The 18,899-nt window shown below is 47.1% G+C and overlaps 1 protein-coding gene across 11 annotated transcripts in view; it reads left to right on the top strand.

The window, feature by feature from the left end:
• Positions 1 to 18,899, top strand: part of ADGRB1 (adhesion G protein-coupled receptor B1) — a 378,079-nt gene that overhangs the window by 167,767 nt on the left and 191,413 nt on the right. For 10 of the 11 annotated variants that reach the window (XM_075124905.1, XM_048841798.2, XM_048841797.2 and 7 more), the window contains exons 3-4: positions 2,848 to 3,006; positions 16,771 to 16,878. The exons of the other annotated variant lie outside the window; for it this stretch is intronic. In XM_075124905.1, coding sequence (XP_074981006.1) covers positions 2,848 to 3,006; positions 16,771 to 16,878 — 267 coding nt within the window. The remainder of the gene's footprint in view (positions 1 to 2,847; positions 3,007 to 16,770; positions 16,879 to 18,899) is intronic. 11 annotated transcript variants of the gene reach the window in all.

Genomic DNA, 18,899 nt, shown 5'->3' with positions numbered 1-18,899 from the left:
TGTGCTTGTTTTCTGCTAGTATTATTTGCCATGATTGCAGCAATTCAGAGCACAGGTGACCCGGGGGGTCATATTTATGGAGGCGTAGCAAAACAGTGATTATGTGTTGTTATAATGCCTGATTTGAAGCCCATTGAACCCAAGTGAAAGATTCCCATAGATTTCAATCAGGCCTAGAGTGAAAGAATTCCTGGTAAAAATCTAAACACAGTTGTTTAACACGCTGATGCAGAAAAACTGGAGGGGGGTCGGAGAGATCATCTAAAAAATATTGTTCTTATTCAGCTGGGGAGCAGCTTGGGGCAGGGATGATCTGTTTTATGCTTTGTACTGCTCTAGGCATGCTGCGAGAACATGGGAAATGATGGCCCGAGGCCTGGAAGGCATGACTTATTAGGAAAGAAGAATGAAATATGCGTCTCGTGTGTGATAGTTAAAGAGGGACATGATAATCCCCGTGAAGGAGATGGGTGGGGGGGGTTATTTGGCGTAGAAGGAGACTGGGGTGAAATTAAAAAAGAAAAGAAAATGTTCCCTGAATATCAGTAACAGTGAGAGATGTCAGCCTGCAGAATAGTCTCTCAAAGGAGGCGAATAAACCCCTTCCCTGAAGACTTAAAGCTAGTCTGGATAAAGCACAGGAAAATAGGAACTGTGATCCATAAACCCTAGGTGCAATTCCTAGCTCTGCCACAGACTCACCGTATGATGTTGAGTCAGTCACTTAACTCACCTCCCTGTGCAGCATTTGCCCAGTTGTAAAACAGGGTAATAATAATATTCCCTTTCTCTCCCTCTTTGCCTGCTGTCTTGTCCGTTTAGAATGTAAGCTTCTCAGCTCAGGCACTGTCTGACTGCGTCCGGGTACTGCACCGAGAATGATGCAGCCCTGATCTCGGCTGGGAGCTGTCGGAGCTATTGCAATGTAAATTACAACGGTACAGGGAAGAATCCTGCGGTGGCTTGTGGGACAATGGGCTGGATGAATCACAGGCTCGGTTGCTTCTGTGGTTTCTGTAGTTCCGTGAAAGAATTAAAAACAATTTTTCCTCTATTTGATTTTTATTTAAAAAAATCTAAATTAACCAAATGAGCTCGTTATCTTTTGTTTGTGCCTGAGTGCCACCCGGTCGCTATGCTTTTTCCCCAGCTGACGCCAACCCGACCTGTGCCAGCTCCAGATAATTAGAGAGAGAGAGCAGCAGAATAGACACACACACGGAAACAGACACCGATTTAATGAAGGTCGACCCCTGTTTTAGCTGTGTGTTCAGGAGAACAATGGGGGATGAGAAAACCGCTCAGAGGGGGTCCCAGAACTGTTAGTGGTATCCAGGTTTGAAACAGCAAGCACAGATGCCCTATCTCTGACTTGTTAAATACACCAAATAGGAAGCAAACTGATTACCAGGGGAGGCAGGAGATTCTCCATCCCTTGAAGTGTCTAAATCGGGCCTGGATGTCTTTCTAAACAGAAACTCCAGTTCGGCCACAAGTTGCTGGGATTGATGCAGAGATTAGTGAGTTAAGTTCTCTGGGCTGTGTTATGCAGCAGGTCAGAGCAGACGATCATAAGGGTCCCTTCCGGCTTTTAAAATCTGTGACTGTAACACAGATGGCATTGATTCTTGGGCAGCCTAATGGTGAGGCTAATGCTGGAGTGGGTCATGAAGCCTGAACTTCCCGTGTGCCCTTAGAAGGAATAACCCTACAGTTTTACATCCGTTGGCATGGGAGAAGGAACATTGTCATGGGCTGCAGTATTCTGTGGATAAGTGGAGTACTTCTGACTCCAGCACTAAGCATGCTTCCAAGGGAGAGTCAAACAGCTCCCTCGATCACCTCCAAATGGGTCATGCTCAGATTTAAAACACTCCTTATTTACTGGCTTTCCACTGGATTGTAAAACCCTGCTGGGGGCCAGTCATTACCCCAGCCCCTTTCTCTCTAAATACAGGTTTCAGAGTAGCGGCCATGTTAGTCTGTATTCGCTAAAAGAAAAGGAGGTCTTGTGGCACCTTAGAGACTAACAAATTTATTTGAGCATAAGCTTTCGTGAGCTACAGCTCACTTCATTGGATGCATCCGATGAAGTGAGCTGTAGCTCACGAAAGCTTATGCTCAAATAAATTTGTTAGTCTCTAAGGTGCAACAAGTCCTCCTTTTCTTTTCTCTCTAAAGTGAACGTGGGTACAGAAGTGTTTGCATGTCCTGCTGCAGTGACTGGGAGGAAACATTTCTGATGGGTTTCAGAGAGAATACAGCACCTCGAATACAACAGAGTTGGTGAACGAGGGTGGTGGGCAAATGTGTTTCCGTGTGTGTGTGTGAGAGAGAGAGAGAGAGAGAGAGCAGCGCTGCCTCCTGCTGGAGGGAATCGGGGCTCTGTGTGTGTGTGCAGAGAGAGATGAAGCCCTTGACGCAGGGTCCATGTGTGTCAAACCCCATGGGCAGATTTTGGATAATCCATCCCAGGTGGTGCAATGGAAAGAATTGCTCCTGAGGATTCTCTGCATGGGGCAAGGTTCACAGCGATGCTTTCGCAGTGTCCAGAAAGGGGAGATGCACTCCATCAGGAGGAGGAGCTCTCATCATGACCCAAATCAAGGAAGTGGGGGAGCTTTCGGCAATGGAACTGCAGCCCTCCACCCCACCCCTGCACTATACTCCCTGCCTGCGCCCTACGCCAGTTCTAATCCCGCTTTATTGGAAAGGTCAGCAATGGATGCTACTTGGTGGCCTTTAGGGTCTGCTGTAGAATTTCCTACTTCTCCCCCTTGCCTACTGCTTCTTCCCCACCACCCAAGAAAGCTGACGCTGATGGTGCTTTTTCTGGGTTTTGCTTAGGTGGCTGGAACCCTTGGTCCGCTTGGGGAGACTGTACTCGAGACTGTGGGGGTGGTCTCCAAACACGCACCCGAACCTGCCAGCCCATTCCCGAGGAAGGCCTTATCTGCGAAGGAGTGCTGGAGGAAGGAAGACTGTGCAATAGAAAAGCATGCAATAGTAAGTGGGGCATGTTCCAATGCACGGGGGCGAGCCATCCGGTCTCCTAATCATAGTCTGTCGCAGTCAGTAATGAAGGTGTTTCAGACACAGGGTGAAATTGTTCAAAGACTGCATCTGACTAACAGTGCATGCTAACGTGCCAAGGAAATGTGATGCTGGGGTGTGCAAAATGCACATGTTCATAGCCCTGCCATTGCCTACGCAACCATCTTTCACATAACTTGCCTTTCTGTGACTCAGTTTCCCCATCTGTAAAAGTTCCTCCTCCTTTGTAAAGCACTTTGAGAATTTACAAATAAGAAATGCCCAGCAATACTGATAAACAGAGCAAAACCTGGTTTCTAGACTAGTGGATAGACAGGGCAGGAATTTCAGAAAGGCAGATCTCTGTAGGGACTAGAATCCTCTCTGTGCACACTGTCCCTTAGGGTCTGTCTACATGAACACAAAGCCCGGGCTTTGACTCAGGTTGGAGCCGAAGCCCCCTTTCCGTCCACATACAAATCAGTCTGACTCAAGTCAGCAAGCATGCAGGACCGGGGTCCTAGGATCCTGCTCAGGGGGGCAGGTCAGAGCCCGAGTTCTGCTGTGACTGAGGTCTAAACCCTGTCATTTTGCAATGTGGACACAGCCAAGCTGCAGACCTGAGTCAGAAGGTCTGCATTGTGCAGAACGGACATGTCAGCATGGCTATGAGACCTGGTTCAGCAATTGTAAGCCCTGGTTTGCAATGCAATGTGGACACAGCCAAGCTGCAGACCTGAGTCAGAAGGTCTGCATTGTGCAGGACGGACATGTCAGCATGGCTATGAGACCTGGGTTCAGCAATTGTAAGCCCCCTGGTTTGCAATGCAATGTGGATGCTCAAGCGTGGAGCCCAGGACCCACAGACCCATATTTACAGTGCAGTGTAGACATATTAGTGTTGCCACTTTCTCTAGAGCAGGGGTGGGCAAACTATGGCTCGAGGGCCGCATCCGGCCCTCCAGATGTTTTAATCCTGCCCTCAAGCTCCTGCCAGGAAGCAGGGTCAGGGGCTTGCCCTGCTCCAGCCGGGGCGCGGGGTTAGGGGCTTGCCCCGCTCCATGCGGCTCCCAGAAGCAGTGGCATGTCCCCCCTCTGGCTCCTACACGCAGGGGCAGCCAGGGGGCTCCGCATGCTGCCCCCTGCCCCAAGAACGGCCCCCACAGCTCCTATTGTCCGGGAACCACAGCCAATGGGAGTTGCATGGGTGGCGCCTATGGACAGGGCACCGCGCAGACCCACCTGGCTGTACCTCCGCGTAGGAGTCGGAGAGGGGACATGCCGCTGCTTCTGGGGGGACATGCCGCTGCTTCTGGGAGCTGCTTGAGGTGAACACCTCCCAGAGCCTTCACCCCTGACCCCCTTCCATGCCCCAACCCCATTCCCCATCCTTGATCCCCCTCCCATCCTCCAAACCCCTTGGTCCTAGCCTGGAGCTCCCTCCTGCACCCTCAACCCCTCATCCCCAGCCCCACCCCAGAGCCCGCACCCCCAGCCTGCGCCCTTACCCCCCTGCATCCCAACCCCCTGCCCCAGCCTGGAGCCCCCTCTCACACCCTGAACTCCTCATTTTCAGCCCCTCCAGAGCCCACACCCTCAGCCGGAGCCCTCACCCCCTCCCGCACCCAAACCCGCAATTTTGTGAGCATTCATGGCCTAACATACAATTTCCATACCCAGGTGTGGCTCTTGGGCCAAAAAGTTTGCCCACCCCTGCTCTAGATGATTTAGGACAATCTGCCAGTGCCAGTCAGCAGAGGGATGTTAATGATTCAAGCCTGTGTCTTCAGGCACCTTCATTTCAAATGCTTCTTTTGCATTAGCCAAGTAGGAAAAAAAAAAAGAAATCCGAGTCTGGCTAATGTGAGCGGGTTCTGATTATAATTATTCCCTTCTTTTTTGTTTCAAATTTGGAAAGAAGTATGTTTGATTAGGTCCTCTGATGAGGCAGATAACCAGGGAAAGTTCAACTGTTTTCAAAGGCAGGGAAGTGGACTAGCTGACATAGGCGAAGTTAAAATAGAGGGATGTGAATGGATTTCTCTAATAAGGGCTAAAATGATTTCATGCATTTTTTACCACTTCCATAAAGTTAAATCATGTTGCAAGTAGGCTTTTTTTTTTTTGTAAAGAAACTTTTTCAGTGTATTAAACTTCATCTTCTCCGGTTCCTTCAGCGGATTTGTCATTGAGGCTCCGTCTAAACTCGAGAAGTTTGGTTCATGTTTCCCACGATTGCTAGTAACTTTGGAAGCACTAGTGTGCATGGGTGGCTGGCATTTGCAACTTAATATTGTCCCTTTGGTTGCGTTCTCTGAAGGAATTGAACCTGGGACCTCGGGATCTAAAAGTGCAAGGCTGCTTGAGCTAAAGGACTATTTTAGCTCAAGGCCAGTAGCAGACTCTCTTGAACATCCAAAGGTATGTCTATTCTGCAGTCAGAGGTTGGACTGCAACAAGTACAGACATATCTGAGCGAGCTTTGATCTAGATAACTAGAATAGCAATTGTTGAGCCGCATGGGCTCACTGTTCAGGTACAGATCTAGGACTGCTGTCCACATTACCATGGTTTCATTGCTAGCTAGATCAAAGCTAGTTCAGGTATGTCTACCCGTGTGGCACTCACACCTCTGACTGCAGTGTAGACGCGTGCTGTATGTAATCTAGCCTGGGTGGATTTGATTTAATTCAAATCGATTTAAATCACGAGTCAGGAAGTCTCAATTTAATCATGGATTTCTACATAAAAGTGAATTCTGGAATATGCTGCTCAAACAGTTTCACTTTTGTTTCTACTGCCTGTTCCTCCCTTCTCACATTTATCTCCAGACTTCTTCCCCTTGTCCAGATCTATTCCCCCCCAACAATCTTCTGTTCGTTGAACTTTTTTAAACTTTTCACTTTTAGAGAGAGGTAAGGGATTGACTCTGTGTATCCAAATTTGCAGGGGGACAATAGAGTTGATGTCTGTTATTTCTCACCTCTATATATTATTTATTTATTTTAAAACATTTTTGCTATTAACAAGCATGTTATCTCTGGAGACACAAATCCACAGTTTGAGAACTGCAAAATTAAGCACCTCTGATGGTATCTTCTAGACTGAGCACTGAGTCCCATTGGGTAGATAGACAGATTAACCTAAATAACCTATACAGAAGCCCCTGGAACCCCATAAATTTGGGTCCCTAATCCATGAACTATTGGAACTCATTTACAAAATTTTTCTTAAACATTACATGAATATATTGTCTCATCCTATAGAATTAGAATTTATAATCCCTATTCCCCAATGAGATATTTTTGAGCTATAATGTATCTTAATTAAAACTATCTTTAGATAGATTTTTTCCTCAAAGAGCATTTTATAAAAAAAATCCGATTTAAATTAAAAAAATCCGACTTAAATAAAAAAAATCTGATTTTTTTGATTAAAAAAAATCATTGATTTTTATCCACCCTGAATCTAGCCCCTAGAGCAGGGTTTTTCAACATTTTTCTTTCCGAGGCCCCCTCAACATGCTATAAAGATTCCACGGCCCACTTGTGCCACAATAACTGATTTTCTACATATAAAAACCCAGGGATGGCATTAGAGGTAGCAAGCAGGGCAATTGCCTTGGGCCCCCCGGCACAGGGGCTCCCATGAAGCTACATTACTCAGGCTTCAGCTTCAGCCCCCAGTGGCAGGGCTCAGGGCCCCAGGCTTCAGCCCCATGCGGTGGGGTTCAGCTTTCTACCTGGCTGGCCCTGCTTGGTGGCCCTCCTGAAACCTGCTCACAGCCCCCTAGAGGACCCCAAACCCTGGTTGAGAACCACTGCCCTAGAGGGCAGGCAAAAATCCACACTGGGTAGGTCTGCGCTGCAATAAAAGCGTGTTGTAACTGGCCTAGATAAGCTGACTGGGGCTTGTGGGGCTAGGCCTTCGGGGCTGTCAAGTTGCAGTGTTGATATTTGAGCTGGGGCTGGAGCCCTGGCTCTGAGACCCTTTGATCTCAGAGCCTGGGCTTCAGCCTGCACCAGAACATCTGTACAGGGCAGTTTTATAGCCCCCCCAGCCCAAGCCCGGGGAGCCTAAGTCAGCTGATCCCAGCCAGCTGCAGGTCTTTTATTTCATAAGAACATAAGAACAGCCACACTGGGTCAGACCAAACATCCACCAAGCCCCGTATCCTGTCTTCTGACATTGGCCAATGGCAGGTGCCCCAAAGGCAATGAACAGACAAGTTATCGTCAAGTGATCCATGCCCTGTCACCCAATCCCAGCTTCTGGCAAACAGAGGTTAGGGACACCTTTCCTGCCCATCCTGGCTAATAGCCATTGATGGACCTATCTTCCATGAATCTATCTAGCTCCCTTTTGAATCCCTTTATAGTACTGGCCTTCACAACACCCTCTGGCAAGGAGTTCCAGAGGTTGACAGTGCATTGTGTGAAAAAATACTTTCTTTTGTTTGTTTTAAACCGGCTACCTATTAATTTCATTTGGTGGCCCCTTGTTCTTGTATTATGAGAAGGAGTAAATAACACTTCCTTATTTACTTTCTCTATACCACTCATGATTTTATAGACCTCTATCATATCCCCCCTTACTCACCTCTTTTCCAAGCTGAAAAGTCCCAGTCTTATTAATCTCTCCTCATAGGGAAGGTGTTCTATACCCTAATAATTTGTGTTGCCCTTTTCTGAACCTTTTCCAGTTCCAATATGTCTTTTTTGAGATGGGGCAACCACATCTGCACGCAGTATTCAAAGTGTGGGCATACCATGGGTTTATATAGAGGCAATATGATATTTTCTGTCTTTATTATCTATCCCTTTTTTGATGATTTCCAACATTCTGGTTGCTTTTTTGACTGCCGCTGCACATTGAGTGGATGATTTCAGAGAACTATCCACAATGACTCCAAGATCTTTTTCTTGAGTGGTAACAGCTAATTTAGACCCCATAATTGTATATGTATAGTTAGGATTATGTTTTCCAATCTGTATTACTTTGCATTTATCAACATTAAATTTCATCTGCCATTTTGTTGTCAAGTCACCCAGTTTTGTGAGATCCTTTTGTAGCACTTCGCAGTCTGCCTGGGACTTAACTATCTTGAGTAGTTTTGTATCATCTGAAAATTTTGTCACCTCACTGTTTACTCCTTTTTCCAGATCATTTATGAATATGTTAAATGGGACTGGGCCCAGTACAGATCCCTGGGGAACACCACTATTTATCTCTTTCCATTCTGAAAGCTGACCATTTATTCCTACCCTTTGTTTTCTATCTTTTAACCAGTTACCAATTCATGAGAGAACCTTCCCTCTTATCCCATGACAGCTTATTTTGCTTAAGAGCCTTTGGTGAAGGACCTAGTCAAAGGCTTTCTGAAAGTCTAAATACACTATATCCACTGGATCTCCTTTGTCCGCATGCTTGTTGACCCCCTCAGAGAATTCTAGTAGATTGGTGAGGCATGATTTCCCTTTACAAAAACCATGTTGACTATTTCTCAACAAATTTTGTTCATCTATGTGTCTGACAATTTTGTTCTTTAGGATAGTTTCAACCGATTTGCCCAGTACTGAAGTGAGGCTTACTGGCTTGTAGTTGCCAGGGTCACCTCTGGAGCCCTCTTTAAAAATTGGCATCACATTAGCTATCCTCCAGTCATTTGGTACAGAAGCTGATTTAAATGATAGGTTTAAATGATGACAGTTAGTAGTCCTGCAATTTCACATTTGAGTTCCTTTGGAACTCTTGGGTGAATCCTATCAGGTCCTGGAGACTTATTACTGTTCAGTTTATCAATTTGTTCCAAAACCTCCTATAATGACACCTCAGTCTGGGACAGTTCCTCAGATCTGTCACCCAAAAAGAATGGCTCAGGTTTGGGAATCTCCCTCACATCCTCAACAGTGAAGATCGATGCAAAGAATTCATTTAGTTTCTCTGTGCTGGCCTTATCGTTAGATGGCCCGCTGTAGGTACATCTACACAGCAGGTGGGAGGTGTGAGTCCCAGCTTGGGCAGATGTACAGATGCTTGAGCCACGGGCATCTAAAAACAGCAGAGTGGCCACGGCAGCCCAGGCTAGCTATGCCTGACCCCTGGGCACATACTCGTGCGGCTAGCCCATGCTGCTCTTGCCACCACACTGCTATTTATAGGCACTAGCCTGAGCAGAGCTATGCGCATGTACATCTACCCAAGCTGCAAATGATGCCTCCCGGTTGCCGTATAGACATCTCTTGTGCTAGCTGGAGCTACGTAAGCAGCATATTGAATTAAAGTAGCTTTGAGCCTGGTTAAAGAACAAGGAGGCTAAAATGCTGGCAGCTCATTGACACCGGGCTTGTGTCGCTGCTCACATTGGTGGAGCTGATCCTGTGTTAGCAACTGTGGTTAATGCTTCCCTAGTGAAGACAGGGCAATAGATAGGAGTACTCTGCGTGGGAGAATAAAGAGGAAGGATGATCTTTTGACCAATTTACGGGCCTAGGCATCTGGTCTATTTCTAGCTCCACCACTCACTGCCAGAAGCTAGGTATGAGCGACAGGGAATGGATCACTTGAAGATCACCTGTTCTGTTCATTCCCTCTGGGGCACCTGGCACTGGCCACTGTCGGCAGACAGGATACTGGGCTAGACGGACCTTGGTCTGACCCAGTAGGGCCGTTCTTATGTTCTTACGTTCTTAGTGCATGGTTGTGGGCAACTCACTTTACCCTCCCTATGACCTATAAGATAGAAATCAGAACAAATACCTTCCCACGCTGGCTTTTGTGAGGCTCCACTCAGGAGTTGTAAGGCATTTGGGGCTCTTTGGATACACAGTGCTACAGAGTTGTTGCAAAGTCTTGTGATTGAAAGGAAACCCCTTAGCCCCACTCCTTCAGCCCTGCATCCTGCCTCAACAGAGGACCTGCTTCCACTGCTTGCAAACTGGGCTCTAAATTCTTTTGCTGGTGAATCTGCCTTGTCTTTCCTGGTTGTCCATTTCCAGTGTATTTTAATTTATTTCTTCAGATCTGTTTCCAAAACTGAATGGTGACCTCCAAAGTGACTTTAACAAATTCTATGTATGCCTCCCCCTTTCGTTTCCTCCTTTTTTTGTCACACAAAGAAGGCCTGAAAGGATATTTTTAAATTCTGCTTGTTTTTATTTAGGAAATACCAGGAATTGTCAAGTCTGATCTTTCTTGGTTTTGTTGGAGTCCTTCGTAGAGGTCATAAATTCATAAAAGCCAGACGGGACCATTGTAATCATCTAGTCTGGCCTCCTGTATAATAAAGGCTACAGAACTTCCCCAAAACAATTCATGTTTGAACTAGAACATATCGTTTTTTAAAAAGTAATCCAATTATGTATGATTGTAGGATGTAGGACTGGACTGGAAGGGACCTCAATGGATCATCTAATCCAGTCCCCTGGACTGATGCAGGACTAACTATTATCTAGACCATCCCTGATAAGTGTTTGTCTAACCTGTTCCTAAAAACTTTCTATCTTATTTTAAAAATTGCCAGTGATGAAGAATCCACCCCAACCTTGGTAAATTGTTCCGATGGTTCATTACCCTCGCTGTTAAAATTGTACACCATATTTGCAGGCTGAATTGGTCCAGCTTCTCTCTGGTCACAGAGACGTATATGGTAAGCTCCCAAACTTCTTGCCAGCACGACCCCATTTTAATGATTTATTTCCTTTCCTGACCCCAGACAGCATGCTGGGTGCCGTTTTATTCTTCAAAATGCCATTCTCCGCAAAGCATCACCTCGTACATATGGTGCATAGGAGGTCACGCTGTGCAGAGGGTGCCATTTAGTAGAGCAAAATGGTGTCCTCCATGCATCATTATCTTGCACATACTGTGCGTGTAAGGTCATGCTGTGCAGAGCAAAATGGCCTCTTCTGCCCACTACGGATTGTTGTGACCCCATCTGCTGATGGGGTGACCCCATTTGATGTTCTGACCCACACTTTGGGAATAGCTGCCTTGCCAGAAGGAACACTGACTGTTTTAAAAAGATGTCCTTTTCCACAAGTTTTCATTAGGCATTGGCGTTCAATAGAAGTTAATTTAAAAAAAAAGAATTGTAAAGAATATGACTGAAAATTCCTTTTCCTTTGAGTTGAAATTAATGAACAGATGCAACCACCAGCAGGTGACCCACCAGGTAACGACAGCCTGTAGACCTTATAGTATAGGTATTTCCATTGGCTTGACCCACTGTCTCTGCCCTCCCATGCATATCTCAAGCAGTAAAGTTTATCGCCTGCTGTTTCTCCCCAATTCCCTGAAGCACCCATGGCTAAGTGATGTCCTTGGATGCAAGTGCAGGGTGCCCATTGGCCCTAGTGCGAGCCAAGAGCAAATCTTGGTGCCTGGAGATGTCGAGGGATGACTGGACTTGAGACTGAGCACAGGCTGAAAACAAACCTTCATCTGCTAGCAGCAGCTCTGGTTAGCCAGGATCTTTTTAGCCATTCAGCTCAAAACAGTTAATCTGAAGGACAGTGTTCAGTGTTTGTTATTGTTCTCTTTGTTCCTTGCTAGAGGCAAAGAACCCGGTGATATCCTCCCTCCTAACGCAGGCAGGGAGATTTCTGCCATCTGTTGGACTTGGCCCAGAGCTGCTATTTCATAGGGAAAGTGGAGCAAGATAGAAAAGGCTTTGGGGACCAGCGAGCTTGCCCTGCCTCCTTTGGATCGAAGGGGCAACAGCCCTTGTTCTAATGGCCCGGCTCTGCCATGCAGTGCTAAAAGCTCTGATCATTAACAAATTGGCACAGGGAGTGGCGCTGCTCTTCAGGAGAGGAGGCTGGCTCCGGGCGCGACGGAACTATGACAGCAGAGTGGGAAAATACAGACAGGGTATCTCACATCCTGATGCTAGTGCTGTGGACCCCCAGAATGACCAAAGATGTCAGCAGCCCCCATTTAATCCTGGGGAATGAAACTAACAAGGGAGCCAGCTCAAAGGAAGCTATCCAGTCTGGCAGAGGCAGTGTGAAACCATCACTGACATTTATGAATATGCCGAACAGGCACATACATCTCTGCTCCTAATCTAAAGACAACCAGGGCCAAATGCTGCCCTGGGTTACACCGGTGTAAACCCAGAGCGACTTCACTGATTTCAATGGAATTGCTCTGGATTTACATGGGGGTAACAGAGAGTGGGATCTGGCCCTGAAGGTATAACATTTAGCTATGCATATGTTCAATCTGCCATTCGAGGGAGTGCGGCTCATACTCGATTTCTGCCGCCCCCAAATTCCATTAAAAATAGCCCATTTGCTGGAACCACAAAAAGAGATGAAATGTCCTTTGTGTGTGAACGTATCTGTTCCCTGCAGGAAAGTCTGGGACTCAGCAACCTAGAACAGCATCTTGTCCTGTACGGAGGAGCCGGCTGCTGTTGCCAGCAATACTTTAATTGTATTTCTCCTTCAGAGAGCACTTCAGAAGTTTAGTAACTGGGACTCTCTGATCACACCGGGCAACATTTTCACTGATTTTGGGTGCCCAAATTGAGCTAACTGGGGCCAGCCCCTCAGCTGGCATAAGCAGTCAGAGCTCCATTGACTTAAAGGAATGACGCCCATGCCTGATTTGTAAGAGCTGCTGAAGGGGCCCCTTTCTTAATGGTCCCCCATTACTCCTAGCTCCACCTCCTTGTAGATAATGCCTCTCCTTCCTTTGTGTTTACACCACTCTGGTGTTTGTAGCCTCTTGTGGTGGCATCCCTCTTTTAGTTGTTTCTTAACCAGCAGAGACAGCTCTTCTAATCTTTCTTCATAAATCCATCACTCCAGCCCCTTGAATATTTGTGTTGCTCTTTTCTGAATCCCTCCATTTTTTTCTGGTAACGAGGTGCAGAGGAATGAATGTGGATCCCAGCTGTGGAATGCAGACCTCCAGCTGTGGATGCCCTGGAACCATGTAGAGAAGGACTGTAATAACCTCCTTACTCTGTGTGGCAATGCCTCTTGCCTATGCAACCTCTTCTTGCTCATCTCGCATCTTTGCAAACTCCTGTCTCATTTACTGCACACACATCCCTAGGTCTCTTTCAGCACCACTGCTGCTCAGGTCTCTCCTCCCCATTGAATATCTGTGCTGGAGATAATTGCCTTCCCCAGACATCTTTTCGAATGAGAGTCTCATTTGGTTATTTTCTGCCTATGTTTAAAACTTTTCTGGATTCCCTGGTGTCATGTCTGTGTCTTCACTGTGTCATGTCTGTGTCTGTGTCCTCCACTATTATCCACTGATCCCTGTATTACCCTCCCTCCGTTCACTACATTGCCGAAGGGGCTGCTGAGTTCCATGCACCCGGGTCGCATCTGTGCCCCGTTTCTCGTGTCACTCCCCTAACAAAGCTGCTGCATACCGACTTTGGGCTGGGTCCAAATCCCATTGAGAGTTTTTTCATGGACTACACTGGGAGTTGGATCAGTCCCTCTTTATGCAGGGTGAGAGAGTGTCCCCCTGAATGACTCAGCACCACAGTGGACTATTTTTGGATGACCATTCAAAGCAATTCCAAAGAAGGCCCAGTGGGAATGTTCGTGCTTCGTGTGAAAGCGGGGCTGGATTCACCCATTTTAGACTGGAGTCACCCCCTTGATTTCAATGGAGTGACACTGGTGTAAAAGTGGAGTAAGCCAGTGGTGAATCAGACCCTTAGCGTGCAAAAGGGCTGACATTTTCCACCCGTGGTCCTGATCAGCTGTAATTGGGATGAGATTCGGCAGCTCAGACCTATCGTGTCAGCAGGGGAACAAAAGCAATCACATAACTTAGCTGAGACCAACATGAACCATCAGGAGACTCTAATCAGACAGAACTCAGACGCTCCATGTCAGGTCCTGTCAGGGAACTAATCCCTTAGTGACAGGCAGGGAAAGCAATGGAACAGCACAGAATGTGTCCCTAATGAGACCCCGTCGATAGATTAGTAAATAGACGGCTGTGGAGGGAACAAGTCAGAGACGCCTTTGTCAGGAGTAATCATCCCACTCCTATTTCAACTTTGATTCACCCAGCACCAGATCTAGGCCCCACTTAACGCCTGGGTCAGTCCCACGGGCCAGATTTTCAAAAGTGCTCAGCATCCCCCGTTGTTCTCACTTAGGACAAAATTGGAGGTTAGCTCTTGTGAAAACTGGGTCCCAATTGGGGGTGCTGGGCCTTGTTGAAAATCTGGTTTTAAGAGATTTAATGGTTCTTAGGCCTCATTCTGTCCTACTGCACAGGAGTGAATTTCACCTGCATCTTCTGGGGGACTGGGGAAAAAAAAGGCACAGCTGAGATAACCCCCTCCTCCCCCCCATTTCTGCACGTAGAAAGTCTTACTAATAGAACCTGAGATTAGTGCAATGGACTGAATTTTTAAAAGCCAATTTGCTCTATCTATTTACCGACCCACCCTTCCAAAAGCACCAGTTGCTTTTGAAAGTCATGGCCCTGGGTTTTTACACCATGTCCATTGCTGAGCTCCCGACAAATCTGTTTAAAGCTCCATAGCTAAACACAGCTGCTCATCCCTGCTTCTGCTCCCAATTTGAATGAGTTTTGAGTATGGGGGCAGCTTATGGTGGCCAAGGGATGCTGTAGATTCTCATGGTTTTGATCCTTTCAAAACTGTGGATTTAGAGTAGATTAGACTAGACTAGACTGCAGTGGTAAACAAGGGGATGGATGGATAGATTTGGGGGTAGGTATATAGGTAGGGGCCCAAAACCATACCCCACATTGGAACAGCCCTGAGTGTTCCAAGTATTCAAAATATAAACCTGAGGCCAGATCCAGATTTTCCAGTTGACCCTTATCTGGGTATTACCAAACCCCCAGCCCCACACACACTTGAATACTGGGATGTTCAAAATCCAGATATCGATGCTAACGGCAACCTGAGCTCCTCTCGGATAACAGACAGACGCTGTCCATCCTCCTCCTCATTTATTTTGCTGGCAGTCAGTCTGCAGACTGCCCATGCTGGAAGGTTAAGAGAAGTCACAGTAAACTGGTTCCAGGGCTCCTTTGCATGGATGCTGTGGGGGAAGGAGACAAGGGGGGGAATTTCAAACTGGCCTTTAATTAGGCAGCCCATATTGGCCTCCTCCGCAAACCAACCTGCTCTACACGAAGTCTGGCTCCTGGCAGGGACGCTCTGCATCCTTCTTCCCCCTCCTCTGCTTTTCCTTTTCTGATGGTGTTACAGACTCGCAACAGCACATGCCTGGAAGCTTATTAACCTTTATTAATTTTCCCAGGGTTCCCAGGACCGGATTTGTCACCACTCTCAGCCCTTGGCAGCACGTGTGCTGTTTTGAAAGGGCAAGAGGCTGTTGTGTCTCCTCAGGCAGAACGACCCTCTGTCCGGGATATTCTGTTTGGAAACAAACTGATTGCCCAATCTTAGATTGCAAGGGCCAACTTCTGTTCTCCCTTACACCATATAACTCTGATAGAGTCAGTGGAGTTATTTCAGTTTTACCCCAAGGTAACTGAAAGCAGAATTTAGATCCTAGCAAGTCTCTCTTCCATTGTTTGTTCCTCTCTCAGGGCATTTGCATGTGGAAACCACTGTTCTGGGTGTGCCACCCACTGGATGCCACAGAGGGTATGAATCTACTTCAGGTGACAGCCAGCGTGCTCAGGGCTTAACATGGGAAGTTAGAAATGAGTTAAGCTACAGTGAACCAAGGCCACTTTCTTCTGAATAAGAGCATCCACACATGGATTAAATGCGTTTTAACTAACCTGCACTTTAAATTAGTTAATTTGGCATAACTTTCCTGCATGTCCCCATGTAGACAAGGCCTGATCCAGAGCCCACTGAACTCAATGGGAGCATTCACTGGTTTCAGTGTGCTTTGGATCAGGATTTTTGTGCTTCAGCTGAAGCAGTAGAGACTGCGGTTCTTAGCTCTGGAGCTCCTGGGTTCGATGACCGGATGTCTGGTGGTCTCTACCCTTAGCCAGTCATGTGATGGAGGCTGACAATGTTGTGTCTTCCCCTTCTCTGATCCTGAAGCATCCCCTTCCTTTGCAAATTCCCCTCTGCCCTTCCCATCTCCACAATGCCCTGTAGATAGCTGCAGACCAAAAGCAGCTCAGAAAATAACCCAGGCAAGGTGAAGTTTTAGGCTAATACTACACTATCTAGCTCCTATATAGGACTTTCCATCGTAAAGCTCAAAGTGCCTTACCGAGCGAGGTGAGACTCATTGTCAATGCATCTCAAAGGTCAGCAGAACCCTAATGTGTACAAGGAAAGCCACAGAAACTGGCTTGTCTTAGGAACCTAATATGAAGGTGCCTGTAGTTCGCAAACACTTTTCTAGTGTGCCTAGTATTAAACTGCCCTGTATCTGTTGGTATCTGTTGATACCTCCTGGGGGTTTCCTAGAGAAGGCCATGAGAGCCCCACCACTTCACTGAAAGCTATTAAGTGAAGCTTAGGGGATGGATGAAACGGGTCCCAGTGCCTCTAAATGCTCAAGCCCCTGGTTCGACGGCAGCCCAGGCCAATGATCTGGCTCAGGAGCTAACACTGACAGGGGAGGGGTGTGATGTCTGTGAAGCAAATCAGCGGTGCTGGGACTCTGAGATCCATGCTCCCGAACTGGGCTTTGCTGTTGGTTGTTGTTATCTCAAATGTAATTTTGTAGTGAAAGATCTTACTGCGTGAACCCAGGTTTATTTACGTGACCCATTGCCTTGCCATAGCCAATGGACGCTATAATTCCAGAAGCCAGTCGCTGAGGTCCACAGATAACAGAAAGCGAGAGGATGTTGACGAACTGCAGCAGTATGGATACCCTGCACCTCAAATAGGTAAGCTCCGAACTAAGGCAAAAATCTCCAGTTCCTTTGGTGGGGCTGGGACCTGAATTTCCAGGCAGAGTTGGGGTCAGCATAACCCCCATCCCACTGTTTCTAAGGGGTTTGTACTGCCACCCATCACCATAGTATCAGGGCATTTCAGTAAACATGCAGTCAACCAAACTCAGTCTGTGTTGCTCACAATCCACTCTTCAGCAGGAGTGATGTCTGCTTCTGAATCACTGGCTAGAGATCTGACACTAGGCAATGATTCTGATCAGCAGTGGGTCCATTAAGCCAAAGCTGGCCTGACGGTGACATAAAGGGGCCCAACGCGCAGCTGATGTACATGCCAGGCATTCCATTGACCTCAGAGGACAGGCGAGGGTAGGGGTGGGGGAGAGCAGTATATCAGTGTGGGCATTGCCCTTAGGCATTCACTTCTGTGTGGGAAGGCATGTATGAGCAGGTTAGGTGGCACTGAGATGACAGGTTTTTCCACCCGTATCTTCCAGCAGTCAGGAAAGGATACTGGCAACAACAGATCACATGCTCTAGGAACACAGGAGTTCACTAGAGCTGACACATGCCTCTTTTCCCTGCCACCGCCTTTTGCCCAAGTTGTTGTAGGATTCAGGACTTTTGTATCCCACGCACTGCAGCTCTGGGTTTGACCCAGGTAGCAGGACAGGGACGATCAACGATTCTGCATCCGATTTTGCGTTAGGGCCTGGATGGTTCTGAGCTCCCTCCATATCTGTTGACTTCAGCCTTCAGCATTTTTCAGGTGCTCCCGGCACCACATGGTTGGACCCCACCTGTCCTGTGATTACACCAGCTGCAGGTTAGAAGCATGTCCTGAGGCCTTTACTCTCGCCTTTGCTTTCGAAAGGCTCAAAGAGACACCAAAGCTGTGACCTAGATTGCAGGGAAGGACGGGAGGTTGGAATAACAAAGAGGGGCCACATCCTCAGCTAGCCTACATCCACTGAAGTCAGTAGAACCTGCCAATTTACGCCGTCTGAGGATCCAGCCCCATGTCAGTAGGCAGCACCGAGCAAGAGTTTCCAAGGTTCCCATGTGTTGGGGCAGAGTTTGGGGGCAGGGTGTGGTCTGAATTTTCTTGAAAGTAGAAAGTGGTGGCTTTGCCTGCTCCATTTCTCAGCAGCTCTGCACCAGCTGACAACATGGGGGTGGTGAGTTGTGTAGCGATAGAATAAAGGAACCCGAGCTGCCTGGACAGCCTGCTGGTGAGAGTGTCTTGTGATTAAGGAGCTGGCTATGCATTAGAGAGATGATGGTGAATCTCAGAGTGAAAGCTGAGTTTCCGGACACTCATTCAAAGCGCAAGAAAGAGAATGAGAGACAAAGGGTGAGGCAGAGAGGGAGGGGAATTGTAGTCAGTTGCACCTCACTTCCCTGGCCATTTCTGCAGTCACTTGCTCTGTATGGTCTCAGGTGTTCTACTGCTAGAAAAAGCAGCTCGGTAACAACCCTTAGCTAATGCAGTGTTGTTGGAGCTGTGTTGGGCCCAGGATATTAGAGAGACAAGGTGGGTGAGAGAATATCTTTTATTGGACCAACTTCTGCTGGTGAGAGAGACGAGCTTTTGAGATACACAGAATGCTTCTCCAGGTCCAGGAAAGGTCCTGAGAGTGTCGCAGCGAAATACAGGTTTCAGAGTAACAGCCGTGTTAGTCTGTATTCGCAAAAAGAAAAGGAGGACTTGTGGCACCTTAGAGACTAACCAATTTATTTGAGCATAAGCTTTCATGAGCTACAGCTCACTTCATCCAATGCATCCGATGCAGTGAGCTGTAGCTCACGAAAGCTTATGCTCAAATAAATTGGTTAGTCTCTAAGGTGCCACAAGTACTCCTTTTCTTCTTACAGCTAAATACAAGATCCAACAGATAGTTTAACATGAGTAGTTAGCACATATTCTAAGGGACCATTCAAGGTGAGATGGCCGATTAACACCCTTGTAGTTATAGGACAAAACAAGGAGTTAGTGGGTTACGGATTTTTGTAAT

This window comes from Caretta caretta, chromosome 2 (genome assembly GCF_965140235.1).
Source record: "Caretta caretta isolate rCarCar2 chromosome 2, rCarCar1.hap1, whole genome shotgun sequence".
Lineage (NCBI taxonomy): Eukaryota > Metazoa > Chordata > Testudines > Cheloniidae > Caretta > Caretta caretta.
The sequence above is the reverse complement of the archived record's forward strand: the minus strand, read 5'-3'. Positions and strand labels throughout refer to the sequence as shown.